The sequence below is a fragment of the Nilaparvata lugens genome, chromosome 4 (assembly GCF_014356525.2).
Source record: "Nilaparvata lugens isolate BPH chromosome 4, ASM1435652v1, whole genome shotgun sequence".
Taxonomy (NCBI): domain Eukaryota; kingdom Metazoa; phylum Arthropoda; class Insecta; order Hemiptera; family Delphacidae; genus Nilaparvata; species Nilaparvata lugens.
In genome coordinates this window covers 70,792,578-70,809,476 of record NC_052507.1, presented here as the reverse complement: position 1 = coordinate 70,809,476, position 16,899 = coordinate 70,792,578, and the positions used below count along the sequence as shown (strand labels likewise).

At 33.2% G+C, this 16,899-nt stretch overlaps 1 protein-coding gene across 1 annotated transcript in view; it reads left to right on the top strand.

Moving 5' to 3' along the window:
* LOC111060855 (elongation of very long chain fatty acids protein 1) overlaps window positions 1-16,613 on the top strand; it is a 39,630-nt gene extending 23,017 nt beyond the window's left edge. Inside the window, exons 2-8 of the mRNA XM_039426353.1 lie at window positions 6,171-6,241; window positions 7,166-7,356; window positions 8,245-8,331; window positions 9,042-9,098; window positions 10,916-11,021; window positions 13,143-13,279; window positions 16,413-16,613. Of these exons, the coding sequence (XP_039282287.1) occupies window positions 6,181-6,241; window positions 7,166-7,356; window positions 8,245-8,331; window positions 9,042-9,098; window positions 10,916-11,021; window positions 13,143-13,279; window positions 16,413-16,604 (831 nt within the window). The 5' untranslated portion in view covers window positions 6,171-6,180 and the 3' untranslated portion in view covers window positions 16,605-16,613. The remainder of the gene's footprint in view (window positions 1-6,170; window positions 6,242-7,165; window positions 7,357-8,244; window positions 8,332-9,041; window positions 9,099-10,915; window positions 11,022-13,142; window positions 13,280-16,412) is intronic.
* Window positions 16,614-16,899: the final 286 nt, after the last annotated feature.

The window sequence follows — 16,899 nt, the reverse complement described above, 5'->3', positions numbered from 1 at the left end:
TTTTTTGAATGAATGAACTTTTAATATGGGATCGTTAACCTTCGTTTTGGTACCTTCAATATGGGATAGTTAACCTTTGTTATGGTACCTTTAATATGGGATCGTTAACCTTTGTCATGGTACCTTTTTTCGAATGAATGAACTTTTAATATGGGATCGTTAACCTTGTTATGGTACCTTCAATATGGGATCGTTAACCTGTGTTATGGTATACACCGTGTACCCCTACCTGTTTACCGTGTACGGTGTGTCGGTAAATGATACCATGTACCGAGTAACCCATGCATCCGAACAACGTTTCCGTCCTTTAGAACGTTCTCAGTGACCAGTGACTGTCATCAGTTTTCAAATAACTCTCCAAGTAAGGATATGGTATGAGCTACCTCATTATAAGGATACGTCACCGACAAACTCAACAGATGAAGACCGTATTACAAACTTTAAACGGAGTTAGATATTCTGGTGATACAATTTCGCAATCTAACATATAACTATGATGAAAAACTTCATTATAACCATATTTGACCGAGCGAAGTGAGGTCTAAGATTCAAGTCGACGGTTTTGCATTCTCTTTATGCTTATTATGTTTTATATGTTTATATGTTCCGCATTTACGGCGAAACTCGGTAATATAATATTATCATTAAATTTGACAAGTATGTTCCTTTTTAAATTGCGCGTCGACGTATATACAAGGTTTTTGGAAATTTTGCATTTCAAAGATAATATAAAAGGAAAATGAGTCTCCTTCATACGCCAATATAAGAGTAAAAATCAGACTATAGAATTATTCATCATAAATCAGCTGTCGGGTGGATTATAAATTGCATGCAATTCAATATCTCAATGTAACTTAGTGAAAAAACAGCTGTTGTGTAGACTATTAATTGCATGCAGTGAGGCATGCAATTGATAACTTGAAGTAGCATAGTATTTTCTCCCGACTTTTCTCTGCTTTCAACTCGGTAAGCTTTTTGATGATAGTAGCATATTAGCTGTTCACATCAAATTATAAACATTGTCGGTACAACAACCCAAACAGTCATTAGTCGTTTACACATCGATATCTCGCCGACACGATAGGAAAGGACAGAATTTACTCTGATGGACAGTATTAGAGGAGACTGTGGTTTATAGCTGCGTGAGGTCTACTGCTCACAGAACTACTAGTAATTTGAATGAAATTAATGATAGTATGAAACTTGAATGGTGCATATGACTCATAGTTTCTCAATTCGAAAGAATAAGTCGCCGATGAAATGCGACCGAGTCAACGATCGAGTGCCGTAGTAAAGTGTTACACCTTACAAACACGTGATGCAACCACTATCAATGTCATTGGTGCAGGGTTACTCACTTGACTCGCGCGACCGATCTCAAATCATTCTTCCAAACTTCTTCGGGACTCGAAGCCGGTTCTGACTTGAGCAATAACTGGTGGCAGTGGCAACAGATGCGGCTGGGTCAAGATCATAGAGGCACTAGAAAGCGGCAGCAGCCCATAAAAGCAATGTTATAATTACTGAACCTGATGTCGCATAAATTATGGCAGTCGACCGTCTAAACCCCGGATTGCATCTCTTGTTCCAATCGTAATACAGTAATGAACAGAGTCGTTTCAATGTAATAATCGGGGTTTATGGGTTCACTTAATTGCTGTCGAATGCCAAGGAGAGATTGGAGAGAATACAACATGACATTTATAGCAGAGAAGTTGCCGGAGAATAATTATTCTCTTCCCTAAACTCTAAGGGAATAAACAATCGGAATCAGTGTTTCAGTCGTTCAATTCGTATACTCCTTCAAACTCTGAACAATTAATGTTCCTGTAATGAATTCGTTCGATTTAGGAGTGAAGAGATCTACAAAGGATGTTTATCTTAAGTCCAAGATTTAAAGCCAAATCGAATGCAGTGTCATGTGCAATTGAATAGGTTTGTGTCAATTTTATGGTTTAGTAGGACTTGTTTCTGTTCGTTTTGACATGGTACCTTTTTTCGAATGAATGAACTTTTAATATGGGATCGTTAACCTTGTTATGGTCGACGGTTTTGCATTTCTCTTTATGCTTATATTATGTTTTTATGTTTATATATTCCGCATTCACGGCGAAACTCGGTAATATAATATTATCATGAAATTTGACAGGTATGTTCCTTTTCAAATTGCGCGTCGTCGTATATACAAGGTTTTTGGAAATTTTGCATTTCAAAGATAATATAAAAGGAAAATGAGTCTCCTTCATACGCCAATATTAGAGTAAAAATCAGACTATAGAATTATTCATCATAAATCAGCTGTCGAGTGGATTATAAATTGCATGCAATTCAATATCTCAATGTAACTTAGTGAAAAAACAGCTGTTGTGTGGACTATTAATTGCATGCAGTGAGGCATGCAATTGATAACTTGAAGTAGCATAGTATTTTCTCCCGACTTTTCTCTGCTTTCAACTCGGTAAGCTTTTAATGATAGTAGCATATTAGCTGTTCACATCAAATTATAAACATTGTCAATACAACAAGCCAAACAGTCATTAGTCGTTTACACATCGATATCTCGCCGACACGACAGGATAGGACAGAATTTACTCTAATTAACAGTATTTTAGAGGAGACTGTGGTTTATAGCTGCGTGAGGTCTTCTGTTCACAGAACTTCTAGTAATTTGAATGAAACTTAGAATAGTATGAAACTTGAATGATGCATATGACTCATAGTTCCTCAATTCGAAAAAATAAGTCGCCGATGAAATGCGACCGAGTCAACGATCGAGTGCCGTAGTAAAGTGTTACACCCCACAAACACGTGATGCAACCACTATCAATGTCATTGGTACAGGGTTACTCACTTGACTCGCGCGACCGATCTCAAATCATTCTTCCCAACTTCTTCGGGACTCGAAGCCGGTTCTGACTTGAGCAATAACTGGTGGCAGTGGCAACAGATGCGGCTGGGTCAAGATCATAGAGGCACTGGAAAGCAGCAGCAGCAGCCCATAAAAGCAATGTTATAATTACTGAACCTGATGTCGCATAAATTATGGCAGTCGACCGTCTAAACCCCGGATTGCATCTCTTGTTCCAATCGTAATACAGTAATGAACAGAGTCGTTTCAATGTAATAATCGGGGTTTATGGGTTCGCTTAATTGCTGTCGAATGCCAAGGAGAGATTGGAGAGAATACAACATGACATTTATAGCAGAGAAGTTGCCGGAGAATAATTATTCTCTTCCCTAAACTCTAAGGGAATAAACAATCGGAATCAGTGTTTCAGTCGTTCAATTCGTTTACTCCCTCAAACTCTGAACAATTTATGATTCTGTAATGAATTCGTTCGATTTAGGAGTGAAGAGATCTACAAAGGATGAATCTTAAGTCCAAGATTTAAAGCCAAATCGAATGCAGTGTCATGTGCAATTGAATAGGTTTGTGTCAATTTTATGGTTTAGTAGGACTTGTTTCTGTTCGTTTTGACATGGTTTGAAACGTTGGGACTTGGGAAATATTTATCTCGAATGAAGCAATAATAGATATAACTATGCCATCCATTCTGGATGTAAGATAAGTTCATACAATTTGCTGGAACAATAGCACATAATTATAACATTGCTTTTATGGGCTGCTGTAGCTTTCCAGTTTCTTTATGATCATTATTATATGATTCTCTTTTAGGCTCATCGTCCATGTTTGTTCGTTTATGATGGGTGTATGATTAAAGGTACCAACTCTAATACATTTTATTGTACGATCTCTTGTCAATTTCATGGATAATCTCATGATTGTATGGAACGTGAATTTCAAATGATGCCCAAAAGCCCAAAGCTCTATAGATAATTAATCAAATAGGAAGAAATATAAAAATCCTAGTACCCTTTTTGAAATATTTAATCACAACATGTTTCGGACATTGATGCCATTTTCAAGTGATATCTTTAAACATGTTGTGATTAAATATTTCAAAAGGGTACTAAGATTTTTATTTTTCTTTCTATTTCTATAAAAGTAGCCCTATACAGAAAAGAGATAATGAATCAAGATTGTCAATCATGTATCAGATAATATGGAGAGCTACATACGATATTGAAGATACTATTCATTGAAACAGCAAAATACACGAGTTTCATGAAATGATATCATCTGTTCCCTTTAAACTTGCTTAGTTCAAGTATTTCTAAAGGTGCGTACAGATATACGCGCCGCGAACATGAGCAATATCACTTTTAATCAGCTGATTATATCTGTATTTTTACAGAAACGGTAAGATACAGATATACGAAGCTTGGCATCAGCTGATTAAAAGTGAATTGCTCATGTTCGCGGCGCGTAAATCTGTACGCACCTTAATGTTTTTGTCTTAAAAAATGAAAATAAAAATAAGATTTCAACCTCTTTTTGGACTATCCATCACAATTAGGAGAATAATATGAGTTTTGGAGTTGTCCTATTCCTGATTCTCAATTATGTTGATAAAATAGATAAATATACGTTTCAAGTACATAAACCAAAGAAACCCTGAATTCAATCGAACCACAAATTGATATTCGATACAACAATTCATTTTCCGGATGTAAAGAGCCTCGAAGACGGCTGCGAGAGACTGATTTGTAGATAGATGGCTGGATAGTGTCGAACACGGCTGAGTGTTGAAAACGCTCTGCAAACGCTAATGGGCCGCGGAGAATCTTTGGTGGGGGGTAGTTGAGTAGGAGAGGGTTGGAGCTGCAGAAAAGGGTTCACCGTCATTATTTTCCATTGCCGCTATAAATCCACAAGTGGGTTGAAAAAGACACGTCTCTACTACAACAACACGGTAAAAATACTTCCTCATGGATATGGATACAATTAATATCCCGCAGCCAGCTATAAATCACTTCTTTTCTTATCGCCTATGCACAGGAGGAGCGAGAGAGGAACATTAGTACCCCTATAATTCACACCTCCCCCCCACCTACATACCCTCAAAACTAAGGGCAAAAACTCAGTTAAGTCTTACTCGACCCTCTCTCGACACAATCAAATTAATAAGCTTGCAAACCCCTGTGAGATGTTCGCTCAACTTTGCCAAAAACTCTTTACTCCAGGCTCGCCTCTCAGCCAATCACCTTTCACCTTTGCTTTCAGCTGTCTGCTAATACTTCTTTGTCTCTATTTCCTTCTCCTTCTCCGACAGTAATTCACATCAAACATTATCTCTGACTTTCCTTTTTGTGCCGGTCGTACAGGGATGGTGAAATGTGTAAAAGGATCAATCACTTTCAAGATTAGAGCTGGAGGTTTGGAAATTGAGGGGAGATCTACTAATCGATTTAGACAATTTCTATTGGCTTTGATTACTATTTGATTAATTACTTGTTTAGACTATATAAGTACATAGGCTTCTACATAATATATGAACTTTAATAAGGGATGGTGAAATGTGTAAAAGGATCAATCACTTTCAAGATTAGAGCTGGAGGTTTGGAAATTGAGGGGAGATCTATTAATCGATTTAGAAAATTTCTATTGGCTTTGATTACTATTAATTTGATGAATTATTAGTTCAGTCTTTATAAGTACATGGGCTTCTACATAAAAAACTTCAATAACATGTACCACAGGCAAGAATCTGTGCTTGAAATATTACATTGTCATTGAAGTTCAATTTCATTTCAATTTATTTTTACACACACATACAAGTTCAATACAGAGATTAACAAAAAGAATAATTGCAAACAACAACAACAACAATGCATATTAGAACATAATAAAGAGAAAGTGGTGCAAAAAAGGGTGGATGATTGAAGGGTTTTTCCAACTATAGATATCCATATACTAGGAAAACCATCAATCCTTGAAAGGTGAAAAAAGTATCAGGAAAAGTAAATAGACGGTAGATATGAAAGGATGGGATGGGGAAAAAATAATAAGGGAAAGGATAAGTTCAATTTGAGATTATATTATTTCATTTCATCGATATTATAATTAGCTAATAACTGAGAACTAATTGTACTCAAGGGTGCAAGTTCATTATAGGAAAAAATGTCTCGAAAAATTAAAAGATAAACGATAGCTTATGTAAACAATTAGTGCATACATGCGTGAACTTTCTTAAATTTTTTCCCAAGTTTGTTATTGCCTTTTTGTATTGGATTTAATGTTGATAACAATGTACTTTTATGTTTTCCAGGAATTACAAAATGGAGACAATGGATTCGCGGAATGAAACCTTCCTTATAGAGGAGAGGAGTAAACTGGAAGGTGAGAACAAATGCGGGTTTTTCAGATAAGCAGCACTCATTCCTATCCATTTATAATAAATTATCAATGTTCCTCATAATCTTTTTGTAATCTTTCAGTGAAAATTTGGTTAAAAAGACAATTTTATGTCTATGGTACAGTGTGTAGTTCAATTCTCTATCAAAACTGTGTAGTAGAATGTGTGTTGTACCTTATCAACTATTTATAAAAAAATAATAGTGTGTGGGACCTTTCTATCTAACAAATAATAATGAAAACACCAATTTGAAATTGTCAACCACTTTTAATTATTTGTTTACAACTGTAAACAAACAGCTGAAGATGTGGCTGGTGAAGCCACGAAACCTGGTTCTGTATATATTATGATAATTTATAATAATAAAAAGCGGTTGACAATTTCTAATTAGTGTTTTCATTATGGAAAAGTACTACAACATCACTCACAACACAACTGTAGGGTAACAATAATACTTCTAAGAGTGTTTTGACATACAGTAGTACATACTCAAAAGTACGCTTATTGCTGTTGGAATAAGTTACAAAGGAGCCGAATACTTCTTGCTAAATACACACAATTATAGTTATCCTCAACTTACTGCTGTCGCAGATTTATTACAATCAAAATTCATCCCAGACTATTTGATTATAGATTACTTGAATAATACTTGAATTAACAAAACTGATCATTCCCTCATCAATATTTTCAATTACTTATTAAATTGTGAATTTCAGTCTGCAAAATCTTCAAAACAGAATTATTGAGGATATCTTGTGCAAAATTGATTTTCATGATTCTCTTTTACTATTTTTTCATCTTGCATACGAGAATGATCAGTATCCTATAAATTAAAATACAATTGAATTTGATATATTAAATTCAATATAAATTCTATTATTTTGAACGATGATCTTTTGTTTTTGCAGACAATTACGTCGACAGTCTGTTCCTGATGAACAGTCCATACCCGATAGCTGTTATTATGGCCTCCTACTTCTATTTCATTCTCAAATTCGGTCCTCAGTACATGGAGCACCGGAAGCCATACAGCCTTAAAAATCTCATGCTTGTCTACAATTTCATACAAGTGGTTTATAACGGATGGTTCCTATTCTGGGTAAGTAGGCTCCTAGATTTTATTATTATATTGAAAACTAAAGAAATAGTCGTCAAAATTTCATATATTTAGCATGAATTATGATTGAATATATTATTATATTTTCTCAAATCAATCCTTCATCATTGGCCTTTTTCAAATGTCCAATGTATCGTGTATTATTTCATGCATCTTGTTGTTCCTTGTTTTTGAGACTGTGTATCTGTGTTTAATTTATTTATAGCATATTAAAGAGAGAATATAGCATAGGAAGATATCCCATGGTATAAGGTTTTCATGTTTCAAAATTCACTGTTAACTCAAGCCGATAGTCCTAGTAGATTTTTTTTGGGAAGGTGTGAAGCTATGTGACTCTGGTAGTCTCTCATACTGTGCCGTTCTCACCCGGCCAAAACAGTAATCTTAAACCGGTCAGTAGTCGACAGTGATCGACTTGATTTAACAACAATCTTGAACAGAACGACCTATAGCATGGGATATTTTCTTATGCTATATCTCATTTATGATATTATGCTTCAAAAATGTAAAGCCTGAATCAACTCCCAATGTTGCAGCACCCACTGTCTGTATTGAAAACTATTGCGTTGTAATTGAAACGGTTTATTATTTATGGTTACGTTCATGTTAAACCATCTCTACCAGTGGTTTATTCATGACTATTGTTTTGACAAAAAGTACTGTATTTTGTTCTAATTTGGATGTAGAATCAATGACAACGAAAATTAGCCAATCAGTAATAAGGAAGCTCAGTTGAGAAATGATAGAAACCAAACTTCAATTCATTGAAGTTTCTGAATCATTTTGATGGCAAGGTGTACGATAAAAGTATAGTCTATTGAATTTTGTGGTTTATAAAGCGTAATCAATCAATGTTATTGAATTTTTCAGCTTGTCAGCTCCAGTGGCTTCCTCCAATACCTCTTCAGTCAATCATGCTTCCACGAACCACTGGTTGATCTCAACTTCAGATTCAAGGTAAATAGAACTATCAATTGATTGTCAATTAGTTACGTATTATCATGGAATTAACAATTTGTATTTCCTCCATTACATTATGATATTTAAATGAATTTTATTATTCAGTATTTGTATAATTTCAAATTGATTCTCCTAAACATTCTCAAATTCTACCTATTGTTAACAAGTTGAAATGTTGAATGGGTTTCAATTTTTTTGATATTGTAAGGTAATATCACTCTAAACTGATCTCTTCTCTTGGAGAATGTAGCGTAACATTTCAACTAAGTTTAACTAGAACTCAAATATTTTTTATTGATACGATTCCACCATGTATGTGAATGTCATCCAATTAAATGAAGTAGCCTATGATTTGAATAAAATATTCTTTTCACGAATCTTCCTTGCAATATACGAAATTTATATTTGTTTGTATAGGTTCATCTGAACCTATACGGACATATTAATAATTAGATTGCTGTTCTGGGCCCTAATCCTGATAAATTGAAACTCAGAACTGAGATAAATCATCATATTCACTGAATAGAACTTGAACAATCTCTCCTTTGATAAATTGATCCATTATGCTACATAGAACAATTTACTTTGTTACTGAATAAGATCCAGATCTTGAAAGATCCAGCCTAATACCAATATTTATTTGAGTTATATAACTTTCAACTCAGAATACAAACATGATTGGAGATTCATATTGTTATATTTTTCAGTTCCTTAACGGAGTGTGGATATGGTTTCTCCTCAAAGTCATTGATCTCATGGATACGGTAAGTTTTATTCAGAATATTATGTTGTGAGAAATCAATAATATATTTTACTCATGATATAGACATTTTTCAATTATTCTCAAATAGTAAGCTGTATTTCAGGCTTATGATAGAAAACTTATGATTGGAGATTCATTGAAAGAATTCCTGTTGTTCCAGACAGGTATAGACTTTTGATTAGAAATCCATTCAATGAGTTTCAGAATCAGTGATTGGTGATTATTGTTGCTCCGCCTATTTTAAAAAAGTAGGCAACATTATAATATAAATGGGGGAAGTAGTTTTGAATTTCACCACTAGATGGTGATAGTTACTGGATCATGTAGAATTGCTCAAGTCTCAAAACATCAAGCCCCTCCTACTTTCTCCTGATTGGTCAATAACTGATATTGAGACCTAGTCTTGAAGTCTTCCAGAAGATGGCAGCAGTAAATGGAATAACAACAACTTTCCAGACAGCATTACTAGGAATAAATAAGTGAATTTTAAAAACATGATTTGGGACGTTTGAAACTGTAAACCGTATGCAAATTTGATATTGTCTATCCTGATTGTTTTGACTGTCATTCAAGGGATACTTTTAAAATGTATCTTGAAATTTTCTAATTATCATTGAAAACTCTATATTTATGAAGTATTGTTATTACAGAAAATTCAAACAAATCTCAAGCGATAGCCTAGATAAATTATTTGTGCTATCTAAATTTGGGAGAGAAATAGCACAAGGTTACCTTATTTTTCCTCTCCCAATCATTTTGATAATGTACTTATTGTACAAATGAATACAGAATAAATGAATAATGCCTAAATGAGTTTGTACTTATTATTGGGATTACTCAATGTACCTAGAATACATTCTAGGTACATTGAGATTACTTATTATTTCAAAACCTATTCATGAACGAGTCCAGATGTCTAAACCATCGTTCCCGCCAAATTCCAATATTTTTGATTGAGTGAGTTTCAAGATCCGTTTCAAACTGGTTATTTAAGAAAAAGAAATGACTGTTCAGTTGTGAGTGATTCCATCTTAGACGTCTTCATGAGTACCGTATTGAACAACAAAAATATATTGTTATGTTGAAACCTACCAATGATATTGAAAGTGAAGAAGTTAATATCAAAACTCAATATGGTAAGAAATCTTCATGTGTAATCTTAATTCGAATCTTAATTTTAATACATTTTAAAGAGCTATGCTGCAACATATCAAAAATCCGTTGACGACCCACTACAGCGTTGCAACTCACCGGTTGAGACTCGCATTCCAACAACCATGAATAATTCTTGGCCGGTCAATAGAATCGGGAATACTAAATAACGGATAGAGGATCAAATAATAATATTACACTACAATATAGACTCGTATCATGTCTACGGATATTTATGTATGCCTATTTATTTATCCTAAATTTATTTATCAAAAATCCGTTGACGACCCACTACTGCGTTGCAACTCACCGGTTGAGACTCGCATTCCAACAACCATGAATAATTCTTGGCCTTATTCAGCTGCATTATTTCCATTTTCCACTACAATATAGACTCGTATCAAACATGTCTACGGATATTTATGTATGTCTATTTATTTATCCTGTCTTTATGTATACACTCGTACGATGTACAAATACACCTATAATGTCACGGTCACATCTCAATTTTAGATTTGTAACTAGAATTTTCATACCCTTGTACTTTCAACCAAATTAACAACTACAACTGGAAGAGCATCACATGCAGATGCTGTCAAAGTTGTGAATTTGTCATTCAACCGACTGTAGTAGTCTCTAAAATGATACAATTTAATTTGATTTCAGGTTATTTTCGTTCTGAGGAAGAAGCAGAACCAAGTAACCTTTCTACACGTCTATCACCATACAAGTGTCGTTGTGTCGTGCTGGGCACACATTAAATATGTTCGAGGTAAATTAATTCACTCAAAAACTTATTTACACAAAGTTCATGAAAGAGAGAGATGTGTTACTAGGACTGTATTATTTGATTCATTACTGTCGTACTGTCATATATCATAAGCTTAGAAGACGATATCATACAGAGTATCCCACGGCGCATATTGCAAGTGAATGACATCAAACTGACTAGTTTTACATAGCTGACTGACCTTCAGCTCAGTTAAACTCAGTTCAACTTAGGATAATATGTATGCCAGTGGAGTAGGGAATGATAGAACTGAAATTTAATTCTACTATCAAAACAGCGAGTTTCTGGTTCATTAATGAGTATTATTATGACTGAAGAGCTTTTAATAGTGATGGTAATAAATGATATTTCCAAGTAGTGTCTATTTTACTACTCCATTAAAGCCTCTCTGATAAATTGTGGCTATTCACGAGTAAATCATTTTCCTATGTCAGACTAAAAATCTTTATCAGTTTGTTATATCCTTACATTAAAACAATTATTCTATGAATCACTGATCTTATCTATTGCCATTATCATAATATTCAGATTGTAGCTGCAACCTGCTTGTAGGTCTATCTTCTTTTGTATTAGTTCACTGGGTGTTTCCAAACTTTCTTCCAATATTCTATAGGACATTGTTCCTGGGTAAGAAAAATATCCGAAAATCATCTTCAAACCGTTCGAAAATCCTCAGTTACTCACACAGCCACCATTTTTTTTCTCATTTACTATTTTTTCTTAATAATGGCTGAAGAAATGGAAATGAAATTTCGTTCAATCGTTTATGACAACAAGGCAGAGCTACATAAAAATCATGACAATTTTTTGAATTCATAAATCATAATGGCGGCCGTTTCAAATGTTATTTCTTGAATAACCAAACAACCGTTGATTTTACAAAAAATACAATAATAACTTATTTTAGTAAATTTAATTACAAATTGATTATTTATCAACATTGAACAAATATTGAGTGAGATATGCTAGCTTTCAATTTACTTATCAAGATGATATTTATACCTATCTCTGTATAAGATAAATTTGATCTTTCAAGATAAGAAAACTCTTATTCTCCATGAGCATAGTATAACATGCTATGTTATTGTTCATGCGAGCAAGTTCAAGTTAGTTGCTAGAAGTAGAAGTCCTGGTGAGAACTAACTATATTATTAATATTCAACCCATTATTATTATTAGACTACTACTACTATTATTATTATTATATTATTATTATTATTATTATTATTATTATATTATTATTATTATTATTATTATTATTATTATTATTATTATTATTATTTCTATTATTGCTAGAGGAGCGAAGAAAAACACTGTATGTATATGATACTATGTAACTTCAAATGAAATAAATTGAAATTATTATTATTATTATTATTTATTTTACAAAGGCGACTGTCTAGAAGTATTTTAAGCCTAGGGAAGCTCCAGGATTCTACGTGATGATAACGGGATGAATGATAATACAATGAAAGTAGAGTTATGAATGAATGAAAATTATAGGTTATGCTATCCACTTGTTATATCGGGGAGAATTGCTCATTAGTCTTTTTAGACTAGATCGCAATGGGATTTAGAAAAAAACAAGTCATGTAGGATAACACTCTTTTTGTATTTTTGCACTCATCAAATCAATAATTGGTTCACTATAAGAAGCTTTAGAAGCGAATATAGCAAGTTAACATTTATCTGTTGTGATGAAACTCTGTAAAAACTTCTACAGACCTGCATCAACTACTACTATAGTAGGACTCACTTTAAACTATCAGCAGTTCTCATGAAATAAATCTGACACTTCCAAATCACCAAATGCTGTCAGTTCATAGTGAATCATACTAGAATCACCTATCAAGGTTTTAAACTGTCAGCATTTCTCATAAACTAACAACTGCGCTCCCCATTCTACCAATACTGCCAGATTTAAGTGAATCTCATCATATCCACTATCAACCCCGTTGTATTCTACATTGTTGCAGTTTATTGGAAGCAAAATTCAATGTAGCAGCAAGCTTTTAGAGACGAGGATGTCGGAATGCATGTCGATGTGGGAAAATTGAATCTTGCGCGATGAAGGGATTGATTTTCGATTGAATTATTTTGCAGGCGAGCAAGCTGTCATGATTGGTCTGTTCAACTCGTTGGTGCACACTGCTATGTACATGTATTACCTGCTCTCTGCACTGGGACCCTCCGTCCAGCCCTACCTCTGGTGGAAGAAACACATCACAAAACTGCAGCTGGTAATTATAAAATTCAAAATATTTCTCCAATACTTTTCTCCGACCCTACAAAGTTAATAGTACTGAGTGAATGGTTTCTCAAAATTTACTCATCAGGTGAAACTGGATATTATTATTATCTATCTATAATACAGTATAATAAATAATAATGTATGATGTATAATAATCTATAATGTATAATGGAGGAATAGATCGGAATATACGGAATAGGTAATTCAGGAATAACGTCTCAACTACTGGACTGACTAACTCTAAATTTTCTCTTATCATCATCATCATCATCATTATCATCATCATCATCATCATCATCGTCATCATCATAATTGGCACTACAGCCCATGTAGAGCTTAACCATTACAACCACATCCTTCCATCCCTCTCGACATCCTGCTGTTCTTAAATTTTCTCTTGTAGATTCTCAATTTACCGATGATGGTTTTTGGCATATTTCAAATTCTTCTAGATTCCAGTAGGTCATGTTTTCAGCCTGTCAAGTTTCTAATTAGACCCTCGCGAAACAAACACGGGTTACCCGCTAGTATGGAATAAATAAATTCATAAGATATGATTTAAATTTGATTTCAAATTATTCATTGTAGATTATTCCAATGTGTTCGATCTGGCTACTGATATTTTATAAGAAAGTTCTGGAAATTTCAGGCAAAAATTTGAAATTTAATGGAAATGGATGAAATAGCAGCAGGAAATTTCAGACAAAAATTTGAAGTTCAATGAAAGAGGAAGAAATAGCAGCAGCTTTGAACTTTGAAATTTGAAATTTATTATACAAAAACAGTACAAACAAAGAAAACGAGAAACAATAAGGGTACTTACTTATTGCATTAGCAAGTTGATGCTAAATGTAGCTATATATTTATAGTTTATTAATAAGAAAGTAACATTGCTGCTAGAATAAATATAATGTCCATTATAAATAATTACGGGTAATATTTGAGAGAAAATGATACCTGCATAGGTTTATAACCTGTGCGCAGGTAGGTTATTAAAAAAAGATCAAACAAAGACACAAAGAAAATTACAAACGAGTTGATAATAAATTATAACTAACGTAGGTAGTATAATTATAACTAACGTACCTAAAAAAATAAAGGTGGAAACTTTCCAGAGATGAGGTGAAAAAGATTATATTTATAAAGAAGAAAGCAAGATTATGAATAAAACAATCATTAGACTAATTGAACAACAAAGTTCGCATAGCTATTTAATAGTTATGCTTATGGAACCTAATGGTTTTGCAATTACCAACGATGACAATAATTATATTAAATTACATTACGGTACTAATATGATACTATGAACAAGTTAACTGAAAAAAGGAGAAATGAAAAGGAGTACTACGAAACTAAACTAACAGAACAAACAAAACAATTGCTGAAAACAATTGCAGCTAGAAGTAAAACTCTAGAATTTGTAGAAAAAAGATACCAATGAAAAGTCAACTGTTCAAATGTTCCACACTACTTGTTTGAGAGAATATTGAGAGTAAATTGATTTGAGTCCTGGAAATAGTACACTTGAATTCATGTTTTGAGACTTGAACATTTTCAAACACAATTCCATTCCAATTTATAAATCCAACGCAATGTTTGAAGGTAGAAACCGATTTACCTATTCATGACACTCCGAATTGCTGTGTCACATTAATTTATTGCTTTCCAGGCAGAGGATTCCATGTGTTTTAATATTCATTTTCCAAACCAAAAATTTTATTAGTGGATGGAATCAGATTTTCCATCATCAGTACATTGAGTTACCGAGTTAATGGATTTCCCATTAAAAGCTGCTGGCTCGCTACATGTTTTGTCAAAAGTTATGCAAATTGTGATGTTGATATGAGAGGAAGCTGTGAGACATTATAATTTTCCCAAATAAAACCTCAATATTATGGCTCTCCTGTTGTTGTAGACTGGTATTGCATATTATTTAGCATGTCATTTCTAGAATGAAATAATTTTGTTCATAGAGTGGTAATGACCACAGTTTCGTACTAACTTGATCCAGTATGAGTTGTTTGTGTTTCCAGTCACAATAATCATACATTAATTTATTCACATTATATAATACAAAAATCGAATATATGATCAGGAAAGGACCAACATGCCTGTTCCCTTTCCAAACTTTGATAGAAGTATGTCTAAAACGTAGGTTATGTTGCTTCACTTCACCTAAAGTGAAGCAACATAACCTACGTTTTAGACATTTCATTGATAGATCAACTGGGGCCTTTAATTGTTATTAATAAAATTATCAATTTCGATGAACTCTTTCAATCCTGTGTAGATGGATAAAAACCGGCAAATGTAAATAGAAGGAAACAGGCATGTTGGTCCTTTCCTGATCATATATTCGATTTGTTTATTATAGAATGTGAATAAATAGATAAACGTATAAATATTGTATGTCTAAAACGTAGGTTTTGCTGCTTCACTTCACCTAAAGTGAAGCAACATAACCTACGTTTTAGACATACTAGGGATTCTATTCATTCCAAATAGGTTTCAGATAGATGGGAGGTTTTTATCTATTTACACAGGATTGAAAGACTTCATCGAAATTAATAATCTTATTAATTGAGTTACCAATAACAATTAAAATTGTAAAAAGGGTGCGAATAAACTTGACGAGTCATTCTGAAGAATAATGGAGTTATGAAGTCAAAATTCGCAGTAATGTATGAAACAAGATGATAACAGTTTGATTCTGATTGGAGCTACATTTATCTCCATCAATGAAGTTATAATTGTTGTACATGTGAAGTTATACAAGTTACATATTTACATAGTTTTCAAGTATTATGCTACTAGAAGGTTTACAAAAAATAGCAAAAATTATGAAAATATGGGTTTATATGCATTTGAGTTGTGATATGCTGCGTTTGTAAGTAGAAATAAGTTATGCTGATTCTATATTTTGGAAGCATCATTTCATTATCCACCCAAATGACTGATAATAAAATTAATTGATTATTCGACTTGTTTCTATGGATGATGTAAGCATGCAGAAATATGAATATTAAATATTGAATAATGTGAAATTTACAAAAGATATTCAATGATATGGAAGTTGAAGAAACGTTTTTCCAAAATTTTATGAGATAATTTAAAATTTTCAGGTACAATTCGTTGGAGTGACCAGCTGGTTTGTGGGAATAACTCTAGGCTGCCGACACCGGTTCGAGGACAAAATGTACAACGGATATTCCATAGCACAGTGCATCATGTTCTTCTGTTTGTTCCTCAAATTCTACTACGATTCATACAACTCTAATAAGACGAAGCAGTTGGAGAAAAATAAAACTAGTTAAGGATCTCTATGATAGTCTTTCATTTAATAAGCCTCCCTATCACTTATTCAACTTTTTTGGAGTTATCTACCAGTTCCTCAAAACTACATGGAAGGAATATTGAAGGGAATTCGATTTCCCAGTAATCTTCAATTAGTTGACCAATTTATTTATTGAATAAAATATTATTTGTACTAAGCATTTCATCTAAATATGAGGTACTTATTTGATGAATCGATTGTACTGAATGCATACCGAATTCTTGATTTATCATCTACATTAACTATAATAATACAAAATACGAAATTAAATTTCA